Consider the following 19,292-nt stretch of genomic DNA (forward strand, 5'->3'; position numbering starts at 1 on the left):
TTGGATTTCGGCCTGGTGAAGCGCCCAACCACCCCCTTGCTTTGATAGCTAAAAGAGCCTGCACTCTTTTAAAAGTTTTCGGATGGGCCCCAACCATCAATCTGTAAATCTCTGCTCGTACCCCTCACATTCTGAAATTGCATTTTTGTACCCCCCAGTCTTATCATCGCAATGTGGTACAAAACGAGGCGTGCTTTAGGACAATGTGGATGACTACGAGCAGTCGGATAGGCTGTTTGGAGTAGATAAAAAAAAWAWTATTATGTCCCCCCCACTTCTAAAACCAAAGTTGTGCCTCTGCATCACAGCCTTGAAAATACATGACTTCGGCATTCTTCTGAATACTGATCAGTTTTATGTAATAACTCCAAAAATAGGAAAGTGCATTGGGACTTTTGATGCATATACTAACTCAAATCTGGTTGAATCAACATTTTTTWATGTAATTTCAACTAAAAAAATCTATGTTATGACTTTGAATCGAGGTGGAAAACTGATTGGATTTGCAATAAGTCATCAATGTAAGGGAATTTCGTATTGTTTTCAATCAAACCCAAATCCAATGACATGGTGACATTTTTGGTTGATTTCAGGTTGAATTCACGTTAGTGGACAACTCAACCAAATGTGACGTTGGCGTTGAACTGACATCTGTGCTCAGTGGGATACAACACTTGCCCTGTTGCTATTGGTGTAAAGGCAAGCTGCCAATCATGCCTTCCCTTGGCTCTGTTCAAGCCACCCGCGCTGTACCTGACTGTCGCGTTGTTTAGGACAGAGCGCTTTACGCTGTCCACCAATAGTGAACTTGGGTCACCAAGGCATTTATAATCCATATCCAGCATTTGTTCACGCACAACTGGTGAGTGTTCTTGCCATTTTCTCAAACCGTTTTTGCTTGGCAATGTTGTAAGATAAGGCTAATAGCCTAACCACCGATCAAGCAACATTATGGACTACACTTTAAAATCCTGTTGCTGCTCTGTATGTTGCTGTGACAATATAGGTCAAATTAAGATCCTGCATATATAACTATGCAATACATTATAACTTTGTATGGGTTTTAGGTTTTACCTGAGTTCGTTATTTTTAAATCATTTCAACATAAATTCACTCTCATATGTTCAATTGCTCTTTTAGCGTGCATGTATAAACCAATTGGACAGGCGCGCTGCGGGGTCTCCAGTGATCTCTTAATGCTTAATTTAAACCACTTCAGTTTTTACCGCCAGTGTTCCTGTTCTAACATGCGAWGGCATGGGAATTTGTTGTCATTTTATAGGAACTTTTACTTGGGACACTGTTGTTTCACTCATGTGAGAGCTGCAAAATCACAGTTAACTATTCCTCAGTCCAATGTTTGTGCGGTGTACTCAAGCGCGTGTTCTCCATTTGTTTGATTACTTGTGTGAATAAACTATTCTAATTTACCAAAATAGGTCTAGAATATACAGCATTTATGTCTCATCGTTTGGGCATTCTTTGTGCATCTAGGCTATGTTAGTGACAAATACTTTGCATGAGCCCTATACTCATGCAAAGCCCTATATTGGAATGAAATACACACCCATTAAATAATAGCATAAAGCATAAAGAAAATGAAGGAAGTATGCACATGAAATTGTATACTACAAATATGCATACGGTTTTACCATCCTACTGTACATGTGCACTTTTGAAAACCATGTGTCCATGCAGTTAATGTTGTGGAAGCAGATGCCCCAACAGATTTGCTGCCTGGCTAAATCACCGCAGTGATCAGCTTAGGGCAGACAGCTTAGAGAAAACCTCCTTCCACTAGAACTGTCAGTCTGCCTGAGGAGGGATTGGAGCTGGGAACTGACCATCACAGTTTGTAGCTGCCACTCTTCACATGGGGACCTATTGGGGACATATTGAAACACATCCGATTGATCTGGGCAGGTGCTGATGAAGAAGTAGCCTATAATATGTCTATAAAGAAAATAAAAGAGTCTGCGTACTGCAATGCTCTATATGCGCCCAAGTGTGATATATCAGGCCAGCTAAACAATGTGTTGTTTCTTAAGTCTTTCATCAGGTCTCAAACCTTCTTAGAAGTGATGAACTAAGGGTCAAAGCGGTGTCCAGCCAAATTAGGCTGGGTTTACACAGGCAGCCCAATTCTGAGCTTTTTTTTACTAATTGGTCTGAAAGATCTGATGTGAAAAGATCTTATGTGATTGGTCAGAGAAATGCAGTCTTTGTCACACGTGGGAGGACATATGGCACAGTTCATAATGCTGACCAGGGTTGGGATCAGTGAGTCCTATTTCAGTTCTTTCTAATCAGGAGATTAATAATTGAAATTCCCCTTCAAGAACTGAAAAGTGCCATGAATTATTTTTTCTTTCAATGAGGATTTTTCTAATGTATTCTTGTTTAAAATAATATTTAGACTTTTAATTTCAAACAGGAAAATAATTTGAATTTGAATTTTATTGTTTATACAGAGCTGTGTGATGATGTCACTGTAATCATGATAGACATAACTGGCCCTATGCCACCTGGCAATATTTCATCACAAGGGCTTTATGTCAATAACATTTACAACCATAACAGCTGCCCAAATGTTTCTACATCCCCCCATTTCCTCCTACAGTATCAGAGTTGTGTATCTCCCTGCCCTCATAGAAGAACCCCACAAATGTAATAACATGTAAATGAAGAACAAGAATCTGTAACGGTCCTGACCTGTTTATGTTGTTTTTGTATGTTTTATGGTCAGGGCATGTGTTTTGGTGGGCAGTCTATGTTATCTGTTTCTAGTTGGTTTTGGTTGCCTGGTATGGCTCTTAATTAGAGGCAGGTGTTTTGTGTTCTCTCTTAATTAAGAGTCATATTTAGGTGGGTGTTCTCACGTTTGTTTGTGGTGATGTCTCCTGTGTCGTCGATGTAGTACCATACGGGACTTTGGCTGTTCGTCTTTTTGATGGTAGTCTGTTCCTGTCCGTGAGTTCTACGTTTAGTTAGTTTAATTCAGTTCAGTTTCGTCTACGTCGGTTTCGTTTTGTAATTTTGTAAGTGTTTGTTTTTTGTGTTGCCATCGTTTCTAATAGAAGAGATGCTTATTCCCTATGGCTGGTTATTGGTCCACTGATCCTTCTCTCTCTCCTCACTGAGGAAGAGGAGGAACAACAGCCCTTACAAGATCACACCACGCTAAGACCAAGCGGCAAGGAATGCTCAAACAGAGCAACAGGACTCCTGGGACTTGGGAGGAGATCCTGGATGGTAGAGACCTTGGGCTCAGCCAGTGGAATATATCGCCGTCCAAGGAGGAGTTGGAAGACAGCGAAGGCTGAGAGGCGCTGGTATTGAGGAGGCAGCGCGGCGACGCGGTTGGGAGCCCGTGAGTCAGACCCAAAAATTTCTGGGGGGGCACACGAGGAGTGTGGCAAGCCGGGTAGGTACCCGAGAAAACTCCCCGTGCTTACCGTGGAGGAAGAAGGCGTCGTACTGGTAGACACCGTGTTATGCGAGAAAGCGACGTATGCCCCAGTACGCGTGCTTAGCCAGTGCGGGCTAATTCCACTCGCCGCACTGGAGGGCTAGTTGGGCATCGAGCGGATGCCATGAGCCGGCCCAACGTATCTGGCTCCAGTACGTCTCTCGGCCGGCGTCATTGCGCACCAGGCTTACAGGTGGTGTCCCCCGGTTCGCCTGCATAGTCCCAGTGCGGGCTATTCACCTTCGCCGCACTGGAGGGCTACGGGACCATTCAACCTGGTAGGGTTGGGGAGGCTACGGTGCTCAATGACACCTGTCCTCCTTCACGGTCCGGATATAACCGGTGCCACCGCCATTGTCCAATCCTCGGTGGCAGCCCCCCGTACCAGGCTGTCTCTCCGGGTTTTCTCTTCCAGCTGTTTCCTCCTCTCCAGCGCAGCCAGTGCCTATACCACGGCACAGCCTACTGTGCGTCTCAGCAGGGCAGAGTCGGCGATTCTGACCAACGCCTGCTGCACTGCCGTACTGCTCCCGCGGCGCTCTGAACTGCCGCGTCTGCCCAGCGGGCGCCTGAACTGCCGTTCTGCCCAGCGGCAGCCATGAACTGCCGTCTGGCCAAGCGGCGCCTGAACCTGGCCCGTCTGCCAGCGGCGCCGTGAACTGCCCGTCTGCCCAGCGGCGCTCTGAACTGCCCGTCTGCCCAGCGCCGCCTGAACTGCCCGTCGTGCCATGAGCCTGCAAAGCGCCCGTCTGCAGACCACAGACCTGAGACCATACCAGAGCCTTCCGCCAGACGCGATCAGCCAGAGCCTTCCGCCAGACCGGATCAGCCAGAGCCTTCGGCCAGACCGGATTCAGCCAGCAGCTTCCGCCAGACCGGATCAGCCAGAGCCTTCCGCAGACCGGATCAGCCAGAGCTCGCGCAGACACGGATCAGCCAAGAGCCTTCCGCAGACCGGATCAGCCAGAGCCGTCCTAGCCAGAGCCTGCCAGAGCCGTCCTTGCCATGACCTGCCAGAGTCCTCAGCCAGACCTGCCAGAGTCCCTCAGCCAGGATCTGCCCAGAGTCCCTCAGCCAGATCTGCCAGAGTCCCTCAGCACACAGGATCTGCCAGAGTCCCTCAGCCAGGATCTGCCAGAGTCCCTCAGCCAGGACCTGCCGTCACCAGAGTCCTCAGCCAGGACCTGCCAGAGTCCCTCAGCCAGGACATGCCCAGAGTCCCACTCAGCCAGAGACCTGCCAGAAGTCCCTCAGCCAGGACCTGCCAGGTCCCTCAGCCAGGACCTGCCAGAGTCCCTCAGCCAGGACCTGCCAGAGTCCTCAGCCAGACCTGCCAGAGTCCTCAGCCAGGAACCTGCAGAGTCCCTCAGCCAGGACCTGCCAGAGTCCCTCAGCCAGGCACCTTGCCAGCAGTCCCTCAGCCAGACTGCCAGGAGTCCCCTCAGCCAGGACCTGCACAGAGTCCCTCAGCCAGACCTGCCTTTGTCCGGTGCTTGCCCTTCTGTCCCGTGCTTTGGGCCCCCCCCCTTGTCCGTGTGCTGCCCCTCTGTCCCGGGGCTTCCCTGTCCGTGCTGCCCCTTGTCCGGTGCTGCCCTTGTCCGGTGCTGCCCCTTGTCCCGGTTCTGCCCCTCTGTCCCGGTGCTTGCCCTCATGTCCCTGGTGCTGCCCCTTCTCCCGGTGCTGTCCGTTTATTTAGGGATGTTAGTTTTCAGGTTCATTGGAAGGGAAGACAGAAGCGGAAGTGGACTATGGTGTGTGGGGACAGCGTTCCAGAGCTGAGCCACCACCTGGTCAAAACGGCACCCAGACCCTCCCTGGACTTTGCTCTGGTGCGCCCGCGTTCGCAACTTGGGGGGTTCTGTAATCGGTCCTGACCTGTTTTTTATGTTGGATTTTTGTATGCTGTTTCATGGTCAGGCATGTGTTGGGTGGGCAGTCTATATTATCTGTTTCTATTTGTTGGTTTTGGGTTTGCCTGTATGGCTCTTAATTTGAGGCAAGGTGTTTTTGTGTTCTCCTCTAATTAAGAGTCATATTTAGGTAGCGGGTGTTCTTCTTGTTTGATTGTGGGTGAATTGTTCCTGTTGTCTCGATGTATGTACCATACCGGGACTGATTTGGTCTGTTCGTTCGTTTTTGATGTAAGTCTGTTCCTGTCCGTGAGGTGTTCTACGTTTAGTTCAGTTTTTTTTATTCATGTTCAGGTTTCGTCTACTCGTTTATCTTTTTTTGTAGATTTTGAGTGGTTTTTTTTGTGTTGCCATCGTTTCTAATAAAGAGATGGCTTTATTTCCCTAGATGCTGCGCGAATTGGTCCACTGATCCTTCTCTCCTCTTCCTCATCTGAGCGAAGAGGAGGACAAACAGCCCTTACAGAACTGTACTTTAGTTCTATCAACTGTTTGCTTATCTCTGTTTTTGAAGAGACAGACAGATGCAATGCTTTGCCGCAGAGTGCAACACTTGTCTATTGTTGTTATGGCCTCCTATTTTTAGACTCTCCTTGAGTTTACAATGTCTTCAGAAAGTATTCAAACCCCTTGACTTATTCCACATTTTGTTGTGTTACAGTCTGAATAAAAAATTGATTAAATATTTGCAAAAAGTCTCACCCATCTACACACAATACCCCATAATGACAAAGTGAAAATGTTTGCACATTTTCTTGGAAATAAATACAGAAATATCTAATTTACTTAAGTATTCACACCCCTGAATCAATATTTTGTAGAATCACCTTTGGCAGTGATTACAGCTGTTAGTCTTTCTGGGTTAATCTATTAAGAGCTTTCTACGCCTGGATTGTGCAACATTTACCCATTATTATTTATTTCAAACGTCTTCAAGATCTGTCAAATTAGTTGTTGATCTTTGCTAGACAACCATTTTCAGGTCTTACCATAGACTTTCAAGTAGATTTAAGTAAAAACTGTAACTTGGCCACTCAGGAACATTCACTGTGTTCTTGGTAAGCAACTCCAGTGTAGATATGGCCTTGTTGCGTGAGTTGGGGTGGGCATTCTATGTTTTTGTTCTATGTGGTCTATTTCTATGTGTTTGGCCGGGTTTGGTTCTCAATCAGAGGCAGCTGTCCATCGTTGTCTCTGATTGAGAACCATACTTAGGTAGCCTCATCCCACCTGTGTTTTGTGKGTTGTTGTTTTCTGTTGTGTGTCTGCACCAGCCAGAACTGTTTCGGTYGTTCTCTTTGTTATTTTTGTTATTTCAGTGTTCATTAAATAAATATGGACACGTACCACGCTGCACCTTGGTCCTCTCCTTCCAACAGCCGTTACACTTGTTTTATAGGTTATTGTTCTGCTGAAAGGTGAATTGATCTCCCAGTGTCTGGTGGAAAGCAAACTGAAYCAGGTTTTTCTCTAAGATTTTGCCTGTGTTAAGCTACATTCCGTTTCTTTTTTATCCTGAAAAACTCCCAAGTCTTAACGATTACAACCATACCCATAACATGATGCAGCCACCACTATTCTTGATAATATGGAGAGTGGTACTCCGTAATGTGTTGTATATGATTTGCCCCAAACATAACACTTTGTATTCAGGACAAAAAGTGAATTGCTTTGCCACATGTTTTCCAGTATTGCTTTAGTGCCTTGTTGCAAACAGGATACATGTTTTGTAGTATTCTTTTCTGTACAGGCTTCCTTCTTTTCACTCTGTTAATTAGGTTAGTATTGTTGAGTAACAACCATGTTGTTGATCTATCCTCAGTTTTGTCCTATCACAGCCATTAAACTCTGTACCTGTTTTAAAGTCACCATTGACCTCATGGTAAAATCCTTGAGCGGTTTCCTTACTCTCCGGCAACTGAGTTAGGAAGGGTGCCTGTATCTTTGTTGTGACTGGGTGTATTGATACACCATCCAAAGCGTAATTAATAACTTCACCATGCTCAAAGGGATATTCAATGTCTGCTTTTTTACCCATCTACCAATAGGTGCGAGGCATTGGAAAACCTCCCTTGTCTTTGTGGTTGAATCTGTGCTTGAAATTCCCAGTGCGACTGAGGGACCTTACAGATAATTGTATGTGTGGGGTACAGAGATGAGGTAGTCATTCAAAAATGTCCATTCAACTTATTATGTGACTTGTTAAGCACATTTTTCTCCTGAACTTATTTAGGCTTTGTCACAATCGTCGTAGTGAGGAGACCAAGGCGCAGCGTGAGAGAAATACATTCTTCTTTTTAATAACGAAGAACACTTAACAAACAATACAAAATAACAAAACGAACGTGACCGCTATAATACTGAGTGCAAACATGCAACATCACATAGACAACTACCCACAATAGCCTAATGCCTATGGCTGCCTTAAATATGGCTCCCAATCAGAGACAACAATAAACAGCTGTCTCTGATTGAGAACCAAACCAGGCAACCATAGACTTTCCTAAACACCTACACTGAACACAACCCCATAAACTCTACAAAACCCCCTATACAATACAACCACCCAAGACGAGACAAATACACACAAACATCCATGTCACACCCTGACCTAACTAATATAATAAAGAAAACAAAGATAACTAAGGCCAGGGCGTGACAGGCTTGCCATAACATAGGCTTGAATAATTATTGACTCAAGACGTTTCCACTTTTCAGGTTTTATTAATTTGTTACAATTTCGAAAAACATAATCCCACGTTGACATTATGGGGAATTGTGTGTAGGCCAGTGACCAAAAGGCTGTAACACAACAAAAAGTTGGTCATGGGGTATGATTACTTTCTGTAGTTAGGGTGTATATTGTAGTTAAGGTTGCAAAAGAGAAACTTTCCCCGAATCCCCCAGTTTTTGTTTATTTCAGAAATTCCAGTTAGAGGTTTACCTGAATCAGGGGGAATAAGCAGTTACAGTTGAAGTCGGAAGTTTACATACACCTTAGCCAAATACATTTAAACTCAGTTTTTCACAATTCCTATAATTTAATCCTAGTAAAAATCCACTGTTTTAGGTCAGTTAGGATCACCACTTTATTTTAAGAATTTGAAATGTCAGAATAATAGTAGAGAGAATTATTTATTTTACTTTTTATTGTCAGAAGTTTACATACACTCAATTAGTGTCACGGCTGTTGAAGGAAGAGGACCATGGTGCAGCGTGGTGAGCGTACATATTATTTTATTTGAAAAATGACGCCGACAAAACAATAAACACTACAAAACAAACTGTGAAGCTAAAGGCTATGTGCCATAAACAAAGTCAATTTCCCACAAAGACAGGTGGAAAAAAGGGCTACCTAAGTATGGTTGTCAATCAGAGACAACGATAGACAGCTGTCCCTGATTGAGAACCCTACCCGGCAAAACACAGAAATACAAATAATAGAACATAGAATACCCACCCCAACTCACACCCTGACCAAACCAAAATAGAGACAAAAAAAGGATCTCTAAGGTCAGTGCGTGACAATTAGTATTTGGTAGCATTGCCTTTAAATTGTTTAACTTGGGTCAAACATTTCGGGTAGCCTTCCACAAGTTTCCCACAATAAATTGGGTGAATTTTGGCCCATTCCTCCTGACAGCGCTGGTGTAACTGAGTCAGGTTTGTAGGTCTCCTTGATCCCACACGCTTTTTCGGTTCTGCCCACAAATTTTCTATAGGATTGAGGTMAGGGCTTTGTGATGACCACTGCAATACCTTGACTTTGTTGTCCTTAAGCCATTTTTTCCACAACTTTGAAATTATGCTTGGGGTCATTGTCCATTTGGAAGACCCATTTGTGACCAAGCTTTAACTTCTTGACTGATGTCTTGAGATGTTGCTTCAATATATCCACATCATTTTCCTCCCTCATGATGCCATCTGTTTTGTGAAGTGCACCAGTACCTCCTGCAGCAAAGTACCCCAACAACATGATGCTGCCACCCCCGTGCTTCACGGTTGGGAAGGTGTTCTTCAGATTGCAAGCATTCCCCTTTTTTCTCCACACATAACGGTGGTCATTATGGCCAAACAGTTCCATTTTTGTTTCATCAGACCAGAGGAAATTTCTCCAAAAAGTACGAACTTCCGACTGTGCAGTTGCAAACCATAGTTGTTGKTTTTAATGGTGGTTTTGGAGCAGTGGCATCTTCCTTGCTGAGCGGCATTTCAAGTTATGTCGATATAGGACACGTTTTACTGTGGATAAATATACTTTTGTACCCGTTTCCTCCAGCATCTTCACAAGGTCCTTTGCTGTTGTTCTGGGATTGATTTGCACTTTTCGCACCAAAGTACGTTCATCTCTAGGAGACAGAGCGCGTCTCCTTCCTGAGTGGTATGACGGCTGCGTGGTCCCATGGTGTTTATACTTGCGTACTATTGTTTGTACAGATGAACGTGGTACCTTCAGGTGTTTGGAAATTGCTCCCAAGGATGAACCAGACTTTGAACCAGACAGATTTTTTTTCTGAGGTCTTGGCAGATTTCTTTTGATTTTCCCATTATGTCAAGCAAAGAGGCACTAAGTTTGAAGGTAGGCCTTGAAATACATCCACAGGTACACCTCCAATTGACTCAAATTATGTCAATTAGCCTATCAGAAGCTTCTAAAGCCATGACATCATTTTATGGAATTTTCCAAGCTATTTAGGCACAGTCAACTTAGTGTATGTAAACTTCTGACCCACTGGAATTTTGATACAGTGAATAATAAGTGAAATAATTTGTCTGTTAACAATTGTTGGAAAAAATTACTTGTGTCATGCACAAAGTTGATGTCCTAACCGACTTGCCAAAACTATAGTTTGTTAACAAGAAATTTGTGGAGTGGTTGAAAAACAAGTTTTAAATGACTCCAACCTAAGTGTATGTAAACTTCCGACTACAACTGTATGTACAGAACATTTTACCAGTAACTGGAAGGCCCCCATATTCTCCTCACTTATCAGACTGCTATCTCTTTCAGGTTCCTACCTCTATGTGAAGAGCAAATATAGAGGCTGCTGCTGAGTCATCCCATTAAGGGGGCTGTCTGAGAAAATAGCTAGTCTAGAATATCTGTGGAGCATGGTGAGAGACAGGAAGTCTGCGGTAGGGCTCACATTTCGTGGAAAGATGTAAGGAGAGACCAAGTAGATGCTGGCATGCCCTTTCAGGGCCATAGGTCATCACTGTCACTGTCACCACACACAGAAGCACACCCCTAAGGTACCCCAGAGTGCATTCGTGTTTTCACTTTTCACTTATTGAAAGTATGTGTATCGGCATTCCAGTTGGAGACTCTTGCCTTGTAGGTCACTACATTTCTGTAATATGATATTAGGGGCCTGAATGCTATGCTCTCTCAGACCAAAAATTGAGTGTGTTATTGGCTAGACCAGACTCGTGTTTCAGGTCTGGTCAGGTAGAATTGAGTGTGAAATCCCTCAGTAATGACTAGGTCATTTGTCATCTGTGTTGGAACTCAAACCCTCTTGTTTCTGGTCMAATTTATCAAGTCACTTTTTTAAAGTGTGTCAATCACCACTGGCACTATTCCTGGTTCAACTGTTAAAGGGATAGTTCACATAAAAAGGTGAAGTATCCCTTTAACCTTCCCTCTCAATGGATCATAAAGCTCTATTCACTGGATGACTGGTATGTGTGTCAACGCATCACTTTTTAGCTGCTGTTTTTGTTCCAGAGTTTCCTTCTCATCGCCATTGTCTTTTCTTTTTTWAATTTTTCTTTGGTCCAGGGTCGGTATGGAAGAGGCAGACCTGGTCAAGGAGCGGCTCCAAGCCATAACGGTAAACTGACCTCGAGTCCTGGTTCTCTTACAGCAAATCAACGACTGAATAATATCTGTGTCAAGTAGTTTAAGGTTCACAACTTTCTTTTTTAAATACTTTATCTGCAGGATAAGAGGAAAGTCCAAGAGGACATTGCTCATAAGAAGCTGGAGATTGACAAGGAGAAATTAAAGCTTCAGCACTTAAAGGTACAGTTAGGTAATTTGACCATCAATGAAGTGATAACATTACAGTTTATCTTACTGTCATATTGTCAAACCACATTGTTTCAATAATTCGTAACTATCTAATGACAGCGAGAGTTCTAAGTATCAAAGCTTGATGACAGTTTTTAGATTTTATGGTCACTGTGGCTGAGCAGTCCATTAAAGACATATGTTAGAGTGCAAAAATAACATGTAATTCATGACAGTTAAGACATAATGCTGTGTCACCCTCTCTTACTTTGAACAGAAAAAGTCCTTGAGAGAGCAATGGCTCATGGATGGAGCAGCCATCCAGAGCCCACAGCAGAGAGAGACTTTGAGGGGAGATCAACAACAAACGAAGCTCCTCCAGACCAGCATCCACAGGTACAGTAAGCCAGGACAACTGATACTCCATTTGTTCATGTCTAAACTGATCTACAGTATGTTTACATTGCTGTTTTTTTAACATGGCTGCCTGATGGAATATAGGCCTTGGTATGTCGAGATATGTTTTAGCATATGTTTCATCTTGGATGCTTCATTCGATTAAACCTTACCCATGTTAAATCTGTACCACTTACGGTGAAGTGTTGCTTTTAAATGGGGACGCCTCTTTTATTTATTTAATTTCTATGCTCAACCGACAGGCACTGCATCACGTTGCATGCATCAACACCCTGGCAACATGTATTGGACTGTCTGCGGTGAAGGGTAGCCCATCAACTGTCCAGTTAGACCTATATTTGTCCGTAGATTGGTCCAAGTGGCAGTCAGTGCGTTCCCTGAAACCCCTAAGGTGCTGGTAGTAAGACAACAGCAGCGTGAGCTTTAGGTTCACTAACTCCCGTAACTGAGATGGAAGTAACAGAGTTATTTTTTTACCTAATGAAAACCACCTTGGATTTAAACATATAGGTATTTGTCACTATTAAAAGGTGATGTTCTGGCCTTTTTGTTTCTTTAGTAAGAGTGAGGGATATCCACAAATAGACTCATTCTGCCCTCCCCCTCCTGTTCCACCCATCTCAACTGAATGGACACTTTTTAGTATTTCACAGGGTAGGTTCCAATCTGTTAGGGTCGTACCGCTTTGGGGTATAGCCATTTGGACTGTAGGTGTCAAGTGGCAGGGTTGTGCTACTCTAATGGGGTGATTTAATGCCAGTTGGGTGGGATAGCACAGCATTGATGGGGTTGGCAGAGGTGGGATGCACGGGTGGTTGACCCTGAGTCTGTCTGCTGCCAGCCATGATCAGTTTGCCAAGTTACACCTCTGACGAGATTAGAGCCAGAAAAGGAAGTCTTCCGAAGATGAGAAAACTGTCAGTTCACTGATCCATTCTTCATCCCTTCTCCGCCTGTCTATGAGGTGATATGACCTTTGACCCTTTCTGTTTCGGCTTGCAGGATTGAGAAAGAGATTGAGGCTCTGGAGAGGGAAGAGACGATGATATCAAAAAACGAGGGCTTCATACTGAAGAGACTGAAGGCTATTGAGAAAACCCCTGAGGAGATAATAAAGGTACTTGGACATAACATAATTGACATTGAGATATTTCTGGTTTAGATGTTTTGCTTTGGCCACAATGAGGGTACTGTTAATCTGAGGTTTTGTTGATCTGAGTTGTATCTCTAAAAGTGCTGTTTTTATGTTGTCTTACAGGAGKCAAATGAGAATTTCAAAGAAGGTAAGGCCTTTTGCTAGCTTTCTGATTGCGTTATTCATTTAATGTATTTGATCAAGCATGTTACACTATACACATAATCATTGGTAATACAAAAAACATAGCTTATTTTTTTCACAGAACCAATCTTTATTTCCCCAGCTACTCTAGATGTCCCAAAGTTCTATAAACCTCAAATTTCAAGGAAGCAGTCCTTTAAATTTAATAAGGACACACCCAAACAAAGTAAGAAACTTCATAGTAACATTTATTACAACAATGGCGTGTACTGTAGATATGTCAAAATCCTATTTTTATCTAATTACAACCCATCTCTCTCTCCATCTCTCCCTTCCTCGTACTCTCTGTCTCTCCTCCTTCTCTCCTCCTCCAGCCATGTTTGCAATGGAGATCAACGTCCAGAAGGACCTCCGTACCGGGGAGAGCCGGGTCCTGTCTACATCCACCGTCACCCCCCAGGAGCTCCAGCAGAGAGGGGTTAAAGTCTACGACGACGGCCGTAAGTCCGTCTATGCCCTGCAGTCTGACGGGTCTCACCTGGGGAATGGAGTGGATGAGCTCAGCCCTATGGAGGTGGAGGAGCTGCTGCGAGCAGCCACAGAACAGAAGAAGTCTCAGAGAGGACCTCGGGGCCACCAGGGCCATCAGGAATCAGCACCTGCATTTTCCCCCAACTATAGCCCTCGGGGCCACCAGGAACCAGTGCCTGTAATTTCCCCCAACTGTGGCCCTCCGGGCCACCAGGAACCAGTGCCTGCATTCACCCCCAACTGTGGCCCTCGTGGCCACCAGGAAGCAGTGCCTGTATTCTCCCCCAACTGTGGCCCTCTGGTCCACCAGGAACCAGTGCCTGCATTCTCCACCCCCTGTGGCCCTCGGAGCCACCAGGAGCTCAGCCCTATGGAGGTGGAGAAGCTGCTCCGAAAGGCTATAGTGCAGAAGATGCCTCAAAGCGGAGCTTTCCCACAGGACCATCAGGTTCACCAGGAATCAGTGCCTGCATTCTCCAGGAGTGCCTCAGCCTCCAACAGGCCCCAACAGAGTCATGCTAAAGTCCTCCAAGGAACCAATGGGAATGGGTATCAGCCGGAGTTGTATGAGCATGACGTCCTCTCCAGGAAGGAGCTCCACTACATTGATGGAGTCCACTACTCAGGGCCGGAGAGTCTCTCCTCCTCCCCTCACATTCCAGTCCCTATCTGCAGGAAGGACGAGGAGTACTACCAGCCAACCAACGGGTACAACCAGAACCCTTTCTCCTACGGCGGGGAGTTTCACCCCACCCACAACTCTTACCATAGCCCTAGAGAGAGCCAGCAAGGCRAGATGTTCTACAACTCGTCGGCTAAAAAGGACCGGAAACCATCTCCGATCTACCAGGAAGACTTGCACTTCAGTATCCTGAACGCCATAGACACATCTGAGCCTATCACTGCGATCTTTATGGGCTACCAAACCGCCAAGGATGACAGTGGACGTGGTCTGGGCTACGAAGGGTCCATCCGGGCTGAGCTTGTCGTCATTGGCGATGAGGATGGGGTGGACGAGAGTAACCCTCAGCTTAACACCTACAACCCGGATGGATACAACAACTGGGGTTATCATCAYTCTCAACCTCAACACAAATTAATACAGTACATGGCAGAGTCCACCGCTAATATTAACGCTAACAATGCGTCACCATACACAGCGTCAAAGAAGTTGGTCTACCCTGGTCAACAGGCCAAAGAGGCATGCTACCCATATTCAGACGGACAGTTGGACGGGACAGAGAAGCACTCAGCCCCAGGTATCAGAAAGATTCAAAAGAGAAAGAAGCCATGCTGCATGCTCATGTAACCAACCTGCAACTGTTGACACTAGCTAACTAACATCACTTCCTTTGCTTTGACTGACAGCACTTTTGAGGTCTCTCATTGGCTGGCTAGTGTGTTGAACTGTATGCTGGGTAGTTGGCTTCTCTGTTGCATCAGTTTGTTCTTGTCTTAATCATTGTAACACAGACTGACCTGAAACTCATTCTAATCACACTCTGTCACTGTTTACATACATAGTGATGTTGTGTATCCATACCAGAGCTTGTTTGATACTTGAAGTCAAACTCTGCCTCTCTCTAGTGGCTGGAAGGCAGTAATGCTGTATCTTTGGTTTCCTAAAGGAGGCCAAAATGTGCTTGACTGCTTGTATAATATGTAAAATATTATTGGATATTTTTTATGTTTCTACTTTTGGATAACAAAGCTAGAATTGACTTTTTTACTGACATATTATAAATAACTGGTCTGAAGGTACAGTGCAAATCAAATGTACACTCTGATTAAATAATTGTTTTGCACTAACTTAATATTTATTATTTTGTATGTGTTTTTTAGAATCTCTTTTCCACATTGCAATGTTGTTATGCCATGTCTGTACTCTGTATACTTACAGTAATATGCATGATTGCTTGCCTTGTAACTTAAACAGTAATTAACTCATTATTGACTGCCTTAATCCTCTTGTGTAACAATGATCTGTTTGATTGTGTGAGTGTGTACGTGCATGAGTGTGTGCATAATAACAGGCACAAGTGGTGAATGTATGTGTGTGTGTGTGTGTGTGTGTGTGTGTGTGTGTGTGTGTGTGTGTGTGTTGTGTGTGTGGTGTGTGTGTGTGTGTGTGTGTGGTGTGTGTGTGTGTGTGGTGTGTTGTGTGTGTGTGTGTTGTGTGTGGTGTGGGTTGGGTGGGTGTGGGTGGTGTGTGTGGTGTGTGTGTGTGTGTGTGCGTGCGTGTGTGTGTGAGAGAGAGAGGTTGCGCTTTTTGAAATAAACATGTAACAATATGAACGAGTATACAAAACATTAAGAACAATTGATCTTTTCATGACATAGTCTGTCAGGTGAATCCAGGTGAAAGTTATAATCCCTTATTGATGTCACTTGTTCAATTCATTTCAACAGTGTAGATGAAGGGAGGAGACAGGTTATAGAAGGATTTTTAAGCCTTGAGACAATTGAGACATGGATTGTGTATGTGTGCCATTCAGAGGGTGAATGGACAAGAAAAAGATTGAAGTGCCTTTGAACGGGGTATGGTAGTAGGTGCCAGGCACACTGGTTTGTGTTATGAACTGCAACGCTGCTGGGTTTTTCACGCTCAACAGTTTACTATGTATCTCAAGAATGGTCCACCACCCAAAGTACATCCAGCCAACTTGACACAACTGTGGGAAGCATTGGAGTCAACTCTATCAACACCTTGTAGAGTCCATGCCCCGATGAGTTGAGGCAGTTCTGAGGGCAAAAGGAACGCAAGTAAATATTAGGAAGGTGTTCCTAATATTTTTTACACTCAGTGTATTTCTGCTGAACAATTGTTGTGTATTTTGTTCAATGTTTGCTTTATTTATCATTAAAACATTTCATCACACCGACACTATGTTAGCTAATGAGATTCAGTACAAAGTGGAAGAAAGTGCATGGCAATATGTTAAGGTCTTCAGTAGAACTGTAACTGAAGCTAATTCAGAATAATTTCCTATACATAACCATCACTGTGTTATTACTGATCACTTCACATCTGAGGAGTCAAAGGAAGGGGATAAGACATGCGTTCCACCCTCCCTCCCACACACACACACACACACACAACACAACACACACCACACACCCTCCCCACACACACACACACACACACACACACACCACCTCCCACACACACACACAACAACACCACACTACAACACACACACCACACAACACACACACACACACACACACACACCACACACCACACACACACACACGTACAACGCACACACGTACACCACAACACATGTACTCACACCACACACATGTACACACACACAAACACACATGTACACACGTACACACACACACGCGCACACACACACACACACACACACACACACATACACACGCACCCAACAACACTTTCACACCATCTGACAGTGCTAACGACCTTTCTGTCACCTCTCATGATCTCTCTGAGGACAGGGACAGTGGATGGTCTGGACCTTAACAGACTTAACGGTCCAGACATCAATCAGATCATTAGACATGGATGTCTCCCGAACTAAGAGGCTTTTAAAAGGAATGTGTCATCCTGTAATATGTGATTGAGACACACTTATATAACTATAATTTGAGTTACATAAATGCTGATGACACATAACTGAGGACATACACCAATCTTAGCTCTCCTGGGGTTGGTTCAGACAGTGTTTTTCCTCACAACTTTGTCTGCTTGGTGAGTAGGCTATTGGAAGAGTGGTGTTACTATACTTCACAGAAAGTCTTGTCCCATACTTTTGTCTTGAGGTTATTTCAGGACACACATTATTATAAACATAACACAACTAATCTGGATGAATCTTAATTAGTCCTAATTGATGTGATATGATATTTACATGGTAAATGTGTTTTATTTTCTCTTACATTTCCTACAGCTTCAAGTACGTGTATGGAGAAACCTGAACAGTTTGTGTAGAAATACTCCATGCAAGACTCATCAACCCTTCAAGTTCCATGACGAGAAGGAAGAAAAACATCTTTGCGCAACACATTCGACTAACACCAAGCACACTTCTGTGAGGCCATCAATAGCTCAAATCAAAACTTTATATTTGGATTCTAAATATAATTCTCAATATAAGGTTCTGTTTAAAAGTGGTAAACATGTTTGCTCATAATGTTTCCTTACACAGAGTATTAGAGCTTAAAATATACCAATGATGTCATTTTGAGAAGGAACAACCAGTCTAAAACAGACTTTTGAAGGGAATCGCTGATCTTAAATTAAAAATCTGCTCGTTCAATGTTCCTGAAGATATCAGTGCATTTGATGTTTACTCTCCAGCCTTTATGCTGCTGCCAGATATATTTTCCTCCTCTACTGTAGGCTACTAGCCAGCACTTTTGATATGCTAAGTGCCTTAATGTAATTTGCTGTTGAAACTGTAACCTGCTTGCATATTTGTAAAAGATAATCATGCTAACTAAATAATTAAAAAGCTAATTGTCACACAACTGAGTGTTAAGCTGTTATACAAAGGAAATGCCAATAAGTCGTTGAAACTGAGATTTTCTTATAATGTCCCTTGACAAAGGCTTTGATTTAAATAGAGTGTGGTGATGTGATATTAACTTTCTTTCAGCTCAAGGGGAGGATGCTGCAGATATTTGTCGATATCCATTATAAAACACAGAAACCAATATATATAGACTGTCTCGTGCCCCCAAATGTCTCTCACTTAAAATATAATTCTCTTCACTGACCCTATAGAACAGTGTTTCCCAACCCTGGTCCTCGAGTACCCCCAGTACATAGTTTTGTTGTAGCCCTTGACAAAAAAAACTCATTCAACTCATTGAGGGCTTGATGATTAGTTGGCAGTTGAATCAGGTGTGCTTGTCCAGGGTTACAATAAAAATACACTGCTCAAAAAAATAAAGGGAACACTTAAACAACACAATGTAACTCCAAGTCAATCACACTTCTGTGAAATCAAACTGTCCACTTAGGAAGCAACACTGATTGACAATAAATTTCACATGCTGTTGTGCAAATGGAATAGACAAAAGGTGAAAATTATAGGCAATTASCAAGACACCCCCAAAAAAGGAGTGATTCTGCAGGTGGTGACCACAGAYCACTTCTCAGTTCCTATGCTTCCTGGCTGATGTTTTGGTCACTTTTGAATGCTGGCGGTGCTCTCACTCTAGTGGTAGCATGAGACGGAGTCTACAACCCACACAAGTGGCTCAGGTAGTGCAGTTCATCCAGGATGGCACATCAATGCGAGCTGTGGCAAAAAGGTTTGCTGTGTCTGTCAGCGTAGTGTCCAGAGCATGGAGGCGCTACCAGGAGACAGGCCAGTACATCAGGAGACGTGGAGGAGGCCGTAGGAGGGACACAACCCAGCAGCAGGACCGCTACCTCCACCTTTGTGCAAGGAGGAGCACTGCCAGCGCCCTGCAAAATGACCTCCAGCAGGCCACAAATGTGCATGTGTCTGCTCAAACGGTCATAAACAGACTCCATGAGGGTGGTATGAGGGCCCGACGTCCACAGGTGGGGGATCACTTCTGTGATCGAAAAAGCCTTGGTTTCATGCATGTCAACATCAGAAGCCTCCTCCCTAAGTTTGTTTTACTCACTGCTTTAGCACACTCCGCCAACCCTGATGTCCTTGCCGTGTCTGA

At 44.1% G+C, this 19,292-nt stretch overlaps 1 protein-coding gene across 5 annotated transcripts; it reads left to right on the forward strand.

Moving 5' to 3' along the window:
• Positions 1–723: 723 nt before the first annotated feature.
• On the forward strand, positions 724–18,116 carry palmda (palmdelphin a). 5 transcript variants are annotated; one of them, XM_070448945.1, is made up of 10 exons: positions 724–862; positions 11,162–11,213; positions 11,324–11,404; positions 11,670–11,788; positions 12,812–12,926; positions 13,068–13,092; positions 13,210–13,314; positions 13,463–14,686; positions 14,780–14,878; positions 17,537–18,116. In XM_070448945.1, the coding sequence occupies exons 2-10, from the start codon at positions 11,169–11,171 to the stop codon at positions 17,575–17,577; spliced, it is 1,854 nt and encodes a 617-aa protein (XP_070305046.1). In that variant the 5' UTR covers positions 724–862; positions 11,162–11,168; the 3' UTR covers positions 17,578–18,116. The 5 variants fall into 5 exon arrangements, with proteins under 5 accessions (XP_070305046.1, XP_023865119.1, XP_070305045.1 ...); XM_024009351.2 differs by having other exon boundaries at positions 726–862; positions 13,463–14,878; XM_070448943.1 differs by having other exon boundaries at positions 727–862; positions 13,231–13,314; positions 13,463–14,878.
• The last annotated feature ends 1,176 nt before the right edge of the window (positions 18,117–19,292 follow it).

Source organism: Salvelinus sp. IW2-2015, linkage group LG19, assembly GCF_002910315.2.
Source record: "Salvelinus sp. IW2-2015 linkage group LG19, ASM291031v2, whole genome shotgun sequence".
Taxonomy (NCBI): Eukaryota; Metazoa; Chordata; class Actinopteri; order Salmoniformes; family Salmonidae; genus Salvelinus; species Salvelinus sp. IW2-2015.